General features: G+C 37.8%; 1 protein-coding gene across 1 annotated transcript; it reads left to right on the forward strand.

The window, feature by feature from the left end:
• Positions 1-5,095: 5,095 nt before the first annotated feature.
• Positions 5,096-7,469, forward strand: LOC103705545 (Haloacid dehalogenase-like hydrolase (HAD) superfamily protein). Its single transcript, XM_008789299.6, has 2 exons — positions 5,096-5,373; positions 5,665-7,469. Exon 2 carries the CDS (start codon positions 5,912-5,914, stop codon positions 7,070-7,072), a length of 1,161 nt encoding a protein of 386 aa, XP_008787521.1. The 5' UTR covers positions 5,096-5,373; positions 5,665-5,911; the 3' UTR covers positions 7,073-7,469.
• The last annotated feature ends 2,157 nt before the right edge of the window (positions 7,470-9,626 follow it).

The following is a 9,626-nucleotide window of genomic DNA, read 5'->3' on the forward strand; positions in this document are numbered from 1 at the left end:
ATCTCTTGCCTACTAGCATATTTTCAAAATTTTCATGTCCTGTTCATTATCAATGGAACTTCTAACCCTCCCCTATGTTCACTAAGTAGCTTGTTACGTAAAGTTTTCCAATTGATCCAGATGGTATTTGACAGTCCTATAATACTTTTATATGTGCATTTTGACATCATTAATTTTTCTTTAATCCAACCATAGAATCATTGTCTATACATTCACCCTTCTGTACAAAATGCCACTTAACAACTGTGATTTTTGAGTGTCTCACCACCATTGCTCAAAAAGAAAAGCTGCGATTTTTTAGACATTTCTCTCTCTCTCTCTCTCTCTCTCTATAATTTCTTCCACACGGTTGTGTTGAATACTCAAAAATATTCTGTCTTGGTGCTATGGTTATTGCATGGTCCCATTATATGAACTATATTCAGTTATTCTGTTTACAGTGTTACATATAAGTGGCTATGGTCCATATTGTGTTGTAGCTCGTGACAATGGATTTATTGCATTATTGTAACATCTAGCATAGCGAGGAACAGCCTTTCTAGGCTTGGGTTTTATCATTGGTGACTTGTTGTGAGACATCAAATGCTGTATTCCAAATGCAGACTTTTTTTGGTACAGTTTGCACCATACAAAAATATTCATTTTTGGCCTTAAAGTAAACTTATCCCTTGCCTAGGGGAAGCTGAATATACACTCTTTGAGTATTGTGTCATTATGGCACCACTGTGAGATTTCTTCTTGTGGCTTTGATTGTGTTTATATATTCAGTTATGTAGGTCACTGAAACCATCTTTCTGGCATATGGCAGGTGACTAGGAACTGCATGGGGTGGCACTGGTTTTTGATGGCATTGCTTTGCCAAGCGACACTTTTGCATCCTAATTCTCTTTTAATCAAAATTTTCCTGCCACTTACTAAAAGGAACATAAGAAAAGTAGAAAAATAATTTGTTAAATATAACAAGTTGCCTCCTGTTCTGATTTGTCATAAAACTTTTGTCTCTATGGTTCTTTAATTTCTAATTTCTTCTGAAGTTCTTGCAAAAAATTGATATATTGTCTTCTATTAAGAAATTGCAATATTCAAGACAGCAAGTTGCTTCCAAAGAATTGTAACAGATCAGAGCCGGAAGCAATGTGCTGTTTTGGTAAAAATCTTTTACAGTTTTTCCTCTTTGAGTTGGTTCGCATTCTAGTTTCTTCTGATCTTCTTGCAGAAACTTGATTTACTCTCTTCCTTCTTCATAACCTGTATAGCCCTTTTATGCTACAAATAGTACTACTTGTGAACATCAAGTCAGTGCCACATTGCCGGTGCAAAATCCTTCTTCGCTGTAATTTCATGCCACACTGTCAATTGTGGTCAGTATGTCGATCATTAGAAACTTTTTCTACATTGCTGTCATGCATCTCTGTCAACTCTATCATCATATCATAGTTCCATGTCAATGCAATCAACACACCTCATCCTCATGCCTAGTTATGTACGTAAGTTCATGGTTATGTTTTCATCAAATCAAAACTTTTTTTCCCCTGCTGTTATCTTCAGCTCTTCTGATGTGCGCATATCGTGAAATGTGTAGGGGGAGATTGCATAGCTACTAAATGCTATATTGGTTCCCTGCATGTTCTGCATCTATTGCTGATTCTTTTTCCTCTGCAACAAATTCCAGAGAAGAAGGTCACGTAGAGTTAAGGAACTGATGGATGAAACAGCATGTCCTGGGAAGCTCAAGTCCTTCCATGCGGAACAACTGTATTTGTATGGGCCAAGTGAGAAGCGACCTCAGCAGAAACCTCATGAGGAACAAAATCTTCAGCATGAGCAAGTGAGAAGAAACTTGAGGAGGAGCACCAAGAGGGAGAATCAGAAAAACCTCAGGAACAACAGTCTTTGGCTGAGGCAAGTGAGAAGAAATCTCTGGAGATGCTTCTCAAGGAACAAAAATCTTCTGCTGATGCAAGTGACAAGAAGCCTCAGGAGAAGCACGAAGAGGGACCGTGGCAAAATGCTAATGATTCACTGTGTGTACCGAATGATGTTACACAAAAAGTGTCTTTGTCTGATAAGGTTCCTAGCATACAACTGAAACTGCCTAAATCCAGTGAAGTCCCAACTACATACAATGGAATCCCAGAGAGAAAATCAGATGAAAATACATCACAGAACTGAAGGAATTAAGAAAGCAGCTAGATGTAGGTAGGTGTTCAGGGGACAATATGTTGTTGGTGGATCCCCCATTGGCTTGGATTTTCTTCCTTACCCTGGATGCAAACACATCTATTATGGTGCCAGAAAAGAATGTATGCTATCAGGTCGAGCTGCCAAGTAAATCTATACCTCCATCCCTGTTGTAATTTGAATCTGAAATTACTTTGGATTTAAAATCTGATCTACCTGACTATAAAATGCCAAAAAATTATTTTTCTTTTGTTTTGTTCTATTTTGACAGAGAGAAAACAGGAGCTAATGCCCCATCAGGCTCCATTTCACTGAGGGAATAAGATGCCATTTGTCAAGTTATCAGTCTTCGCAGGTGCCTTTCATTAAAATGAACTAAGATTTCAAGAAATCATATTTTCTGTTACATCTTCTGGACTATTTGTTTATGCTATGACTGTATTCCTGACAATTGAAGCATAGCAAATTCCATTATAAGTTCTCTACTATCATTTTTTTCCCACTTTACTGTACAAGATGTCACTGTACATAATTAAGCTTAGGTAGACCTTATTTTTCCCCCAAAAATGCACCTCAGAATTACATATTTAACATAAATAGTGAGCGCAATCATGTTACAAACATTGCAGCTGTTGGGTTGAGTTGGACCATGCTCATGCATTCAGGACTTTATATCAGCGGATGATGACAACAAGAGACCCCTTCTACAGGCAAATGCTACCATTCTTCAGGTCCATTCTGGCTTTGGTTGTTGTGAATGTTTGTTGACCAGACTACAAGGGAGATGCTTCACAACTTCTTCCACTACAAAGATATTAATTAAATAGCTATCATAATGGTTTCGAGGGCCTTCGTGACTTAATTATGTGCGTATATATAACTGATTTTTGAATAACAGATATTACTTAACCAGTATTTTGTCATCGAAATACAACCATTATTTGAGTATTTGACATCTCATATGCATGTCGATAACCCAACATTCTTAAATTTAGTTCTGCATGTCAATGAAAAAATGTATTTTCTTTATTTTGCGAGCAGTTATTTGGGTATTGTCATTATTTTTGCATTATTATCATTCACCTTCCTTTGTTGTATACTGGCTAATGAACAAAATAAAAGTTGTTTTCTGCTACAATGAATAATATTGGTCACATGAAGGATCATGGACTTTTCCTCTAACTGATGTTTCCAGCATTTCATCCCTGCTCGCTAGTAGATATTTAGAATGCAGACAAGCATGGCTGAAATATGCAGTGACGTTATGAGCCCATGGAAGATGAATCTGGTGTGGAAGCATTTGGTGATTCTTGTGGCCCTGATTCAAGCACGCAAATAAAATTTAAGCCATAATAATCAACAACCAGTTCTCCGTGAAATTATACCCTACGTCGCATGCGCCACGAGGCCGTGCGCGCCACCAATCACGACCACTCCTTCCTATGAGCCCCAATCATTAATAGGAACGAGCAGTCGAGATTGATGGCGTGCATGCATGGCCATGTGATGTATGCAGCATAGGGTATAATTTCTCCGGTCCTCGGCTTCTCCACCTGGTGCCCAAACTGGGCCCTACTTGAATGGACGGTGATGAGGTTGGGCTGCTGTTCACTGTATCGGGTCTAGACTGTGGACAACGTGCTACTTGACTTGTTCTTAACATGTGTTTTGATTTCTTGGAAGAAAAGTCCATGCTACGGTTTGAGATAACGGTCTTCGTTTCATTGCAACTGCTAGTTTTCAGTTTGGGGTTATGTTTCGCTATTTATCTCTCTTTTTTGGAACTTATTTTTATCTTGTGAAATGATGTCTATCTTCTTATCTTCTCATATTATCTATTCCGTTTGTAATCTCCGCTCCTATATTATTTTTCTTATCTCCATCTTTTGTATTATTTCATTACCTTCTTCTCCCTATATTTTGTCTCTATTTAAGTACAGAGTTGGGTTTCTAATGAGTAGCATAATGTTCGAGTCTAGATTGATCAGAAACTCAAAAAGATGGATGAAGTTTAGACTAATTATTATGAAATAAATTGCATTTATTTGGATTTAATTAGGTCTAGTGCAACTACACAAAATCCACATCAAATTTGATCAAAACTCTGAGGGTAGATCAGATGTAATTTGCTTTGGAGCAGACTAGATTCACCGACCACAAAAGCCAATGGCATCCTACCAGGCATCTACAAGAGATGCATTAATGGCAGAGTTGTACATAATTCGATTGTCAAGTGCGAAAGCTCACTGGCCAAGTAGACTCCCGTGCCTTCTACAAACAATATATCCATTTATATAAATATGTATATTAAAATATTGAATGGCTGTTTTATTAGGTGTGTACCGCCTAACACTAGTAAATATCATATTCTGAAAATTATATATCAATTTACTTAAAGGTATATATTAAATTATTATTCGATGTATATCAGAAAAGCTTATAGTATGTATCAAAAAGCTTACGAATATATATTACTTGACCATGTTGTGTGTACTGGTGAGCATCATATTATATAAATTATATATTGATTTATCTAAAGATGTGCATTGGGATGCTAGGTGATTATATTGCTAGATATGTGTCAACTAGTTATATTTTAAAAATTACGTATTAATTTATTTGAAGGTACGTATTAAGTTGCTTCTAGGTGTGTATCAAAGAAGCTTAGAGTACGTATCATCAGAAAGTTGATGAGTGTATATCACTTGAAAAGAAAGAAAGAGGATGCGGTGCACGATTGCTATTAGTGCATAAATTTTTTTAAAGTTATAAAATTGATGAATTTTGTGAGTAGAATATATATATTAACTTTTTTGTTTTTTTTTTTTAAGATGAGCATAAAAAAATGATAAAAAAAAATTTGTCCCATACCCATACGATCCACCGTGGTGCCCGCCCCAATGATTTTTGTTCCATTGGCAGGCTCAACCTTTCATCCGTTCCGGGATATTGCCGCACTACTCGCCCTCTCCAATCCGGACGCGCGTCGGTTACTGCCACCAAAGATCACCGGCCCACCCGGTGGACTTGGAAGCCGAATGAGAGCTTGGAGACGCGGATAAAGCAAGAAAGAAAGGCCGCTCGACGAAGGAAACCCGCAATCTCTCTCCCTTTCCCTTCCTCTCGATTCGGCGTCGATTCCGCCGCTTTTTTTGACCGTCCGATCCGCCATCGACGGCATATTCTCTCCAGGTTCTATTCTTATCCCGTTCCCTTCTTCTCTGCAAGAATCTCTCTTGTGAATGCTGAAATGTCTGCAACGATTGAGTTCTTGTTTGTCTTTGGCTTGATTTCTGAGACGATTTTGCTTATTTTTGGGTTTTGGAATTGGTACTGGCTGATGGCTGTCTTGTTCTTCTTCTGGCCTAATCTTTTTGTTATCGGATTAAAATCGGATTTTTATTTGTCCAATTCTGTATTGCTTTCTTGATTATTTTTTTTCTCATTTGATTTGGCGGTTGGTTTATATGTTTGATCTGATAGTTTCTTGGACAACAAGAAAGGCAAGATTTGGGAATTTGAGAGAAATTGAAGAATTTTGATTCCGGAAGCAATCGAAGAAATATCCTTTTTTTTAGAAGGGAATTAGGGTTGGTCTTCGGAGGTTATTGTTGAATTTATAGCTTCAGCTCAAGAATTTGGAAAGGGATTCATCGAGGAGGAGGGGTGAGAAAAGGGAGCTCATTTGTTACCAAATTTGCGCTGCTCTTTTTGCTGTGCTTTTGCCACGATGGTCGATTCGATCGGCGCGAGCACGTCTGTTATCGGGCATCGCCTGCCCTATCAAAGGAGGATTTGCTTCAGAGATGCCGCCTCCCACAAGTCGCCTCGTTTTGTGCGGTGCCAGCTCTTCTGCAAACAATTCATGGGTCAGCGTTTGGTCCGCTCTTCAACCACTCCTGGTGCGGTAACCATGCAGAAACTTGATGGATTCATGGTTTCAACCATCAAGTCATTGGCGATGGAGTTGACGAAGGAAGCGCCTTCTCCAAAAGATCGGAAGATGCCTCATGATTTCGATTATGCCACAGATGTGGGGTTGAATTCTGGTAGATTGTGGCCGCCATCAAACAAGGCTGACAATCCAAAGCTTCACAATCCGTTGCTTCGGCAAGAAAGAATGGGCTGTGGGTGGTTGGGTGCGATCTTCGAGTGGGAAGGGGTGATTGTTGAAGATGATCCCAATTTGGAAAAGCAGGCATGGTTGGTACTGGCCCAAGAAGAAGGGAAATCACCTCCCCCGGCCTTTGTCTTGAAGAGAATAGAGGGTATGAAGAATGAGCAAGTGATCTCAGAAGTTCTCTGCTGGTCGCGTGACCCCTCAGAGCTCCGCAGATTAGCCACTCGGAAGGAGGAGATATACCGAGCTCTCCAAGGTGGTGGATTCTATCAGATAAGGTCTGGGGCACAGGAGTTCATGAGCACTCTTGTAAACCACAAGATTCCAATTGCGGTGGCGTCCACTCGCCCGAGAAAGGGCATCGAAGAAGCAATTGAGGCTGTTGGCATGCAGAGCTTCTTGAATGCGATTGTGGCAGCAGAGGATGTGTATAGGGGGAAGCCCGACCCGGAGATGTTCGTGTATGCAGCGCAGCTCCTTAATTTTATACCGGAGCGGTGCATTGTATTTGGGAATTCCAATTCGGCAGTGGAGGCGGCACATGATGCCTGTATGAAGTGTGTGGCTGTTGCAAGCAAGCACCCGGTTTATGAGCTTGGCGCGGCGGACCTTGTTGTGAGGCGTCTCGACGAGCTCTCTGTTGTCGACTTGAAGAACCTTGCTGATATTGACTCTCCAGAGTTTGATTCGGGAGAGCCGGAGGTCGAATTGGAGGAGGAAGAAGACCCATCTCGATCTTCATCGGTGGCTGTGGATGATTTCTTCTGGTAAGACTTCTACCATGTACAGTTTATTGTTTCCCTGTTCCTGTGCATAACATTGAGTCTTAAGGTATGCAGGAAACTGGGGCTTACTCCCTAGATTTGTAAAATGTCATTATCTAATTGCCTCCTTAGAACACTGTATATATTAAATGTTAAAGAGGATAAGGAGGGGGAAAAAAAATCAGTTGTTAGGTGGTCTACATTGGACTACTACATATGCTGAAATGTATGTATTGATTTAATACTTCTGCTGGTAATGGTCTATTGGTATATAATGATCCACCGACAATTTCAGGATAAAAATTAGTTAGGTGGTCTATAGGGGCTATATGTGCTTAAATTTATGTATTGTTTCAATACTTCTGCTGGTAACGGTGGATTAATATATGACGATCTATCATCAATTTCTTCTTTTTTGAGGGCAGATTTGCCATTAAATTCATGGAAACAAAATCAGTTGGTAGGCGGTCTGCGTTTGCTGAAATTTATATATCATGTCAATACTTCTGCTGATAATGATGGATTGGTATGCAATGATTTATCATCAATGTCAAGAAAATTTCACATAGGTTAGTTGAATGTAAATCTTTTAGAGGGCAACATGGACAGGTTTGCGTTCCTAAATATAGCCATTGCTGAAAATTTAGCCAAACAACTTGCCCACATCTGTATCAGATAGGGGAAAATTCTAGTTAAATGAAGAACCATGATTCCTGTAACTGTCAGTCTTTTTGAAGACGGCAAGGTAAGTAGAAATTGATTTTATATTTTATGCTGCCATTCAACATGTTTTTCCTTCTATGTTTTTTCAAAAAAAAAAAAAGAGAAAATTTTGATAGCCTGCATTCATATATTATATTACTTTGACGTAGAACAATTTTGATAGGTCTTGTAATTAGCCTAGTCATATTAGTTGCTGTGCAATTATGAATTTGTTATCTAAATTATGAGATGATGTGCAATTCAACGGAGCGCTACATGGTTGTGACGGATAAATCATGCAAATGATTGTCTAGACAGTAGTTGATGAGGCATGAGATCGACATGGCATATGGTAGTTGTATTAATATAAGCAAAAGACCTAGATTACCATGCTTTTGCCACTTGGGCTAAACGATGCTCAGCATGGACAGCACCATCTACTTTTTAGTGTTATATTCATGGCATCTTCCTATTTGTGACACTTCAAGGTAAAAGTGGTATGGAATGTAATGTCTTATCATATTTTGATATACTGTCCCATTCTTTGCCTACAATCGATTGAAATTGGGATTGCTGCTTCTAATCATCAGTTTGAATTCATCAACATCAAAGAATAGAAAAGAATGAGGAAGAATCAACTTGATAACAACTTACTCCTATATATATTATTGTCTTAACAATAAAATAGCAATTTTTTACTATTTGGGAATAATTTATCTGGGAATAAAAATTGATTTGGTCAATATGCAGAGAATTTGCCCATCAAAAATCAGGAATTGCTAAAAAATAAATATAAAAAGAATTGAATAACTGTTTAACATATGGCAGAACTTGCAAAAGAGCACGAGGGAGGGAACAATACGACTACCAATAGTGACTGCTGCCATGACAATTGCATTGAGAACTACAGATATAATTAGGCATTCAATGCCATGATACTATTATTTCATCGATCGTTACATAATTTTTGAACCGCTTGGTTGTTTTGAAATAATTTATTCAATATTTTGGTTGATGAATTATTCTTCAATAATGAAAGTTAGAAATAATTCAGAATTCTTGAGGAAATCATGATAGGGCTAAAATTGGATCGGATACTAGCATATCCATATCTCATATCCATAGTTATTTTGTTTGACGAATACGAATACGAATTTTAGTCGGATGCAAAAATTTATATCTATTTTCATTTTATATGGATACAAATACAAATCAAATACCAAAGATATGTATATAAATATGGTTATAAATCAGATAATGAAATTTCATGATACAAAATCAAAAATATTAGTAAGTGAATGATAAATCAAGTAAATAGTATGTTAATGTTGTCATTTATTTTTTTTAAAAGTTTATGAGTATCATATAAAATTAAATAAAGTTACAAATGGAATCAGATATTCGCATATGGATCGGATAGTTGTCTATTTATATTTATTTTTTTTTTTGACGGATATGGATGCAAATACGGATGTTAGTCGGATGATCAAATTTCTATTCATATCCGGATATATTCGGATACGAAAACGGATTCGAATGGATATTATCTAATCCACTCTCACCCCTAATTATCTTGATTCTATTCTATTTTTTTTTTAAAATCTATTTTCATATTTTTGGCTGGGAGCTCTATCATCTCCTCAACACATCATATTGAAGGAAAACACTCTACTTCTGCACCCTAATGCTCGCTTGATTATCCATGCCTGACATGGAGCTGCAAGGTTGTTTGACATGTTATATGTTGACCCTTGCTATAGGTCTAGTTGCAAGATGCGTTAAATTTTTTTTTTTTTGTTCAGAAAGCTTGCAATTAAAATGCAAATCTACATAGCAATTGTAGCTCGACTTGCGGCTAA

This window comes from Phoenix dactylifera, chromosome 16, assembly GCF_051530095.1.
Source record: "Phoenix dactylifera cultivar Ajwa chromosome 16, Ajwa_hap1_PhDact_Kaust_v1.1, whole genome shotgun sequence".
NCBI classification, from domain to species: Eukaryota; Viridiplantae; Streptophyta; class Magnoliopsida; order Arecales; family Arecaceae; genus Phoenix; species Phoenix dactylifera.

Excerpts from the sequence above, each read along its gene's own strand:
- LOC103705545 (XM_008789299.6), top strand. The coding sequence starts at position 5,912 with ATGGTCGATTCGATCGGCGCGAGCACGTCTGTTATCGGGCATCGCCTG.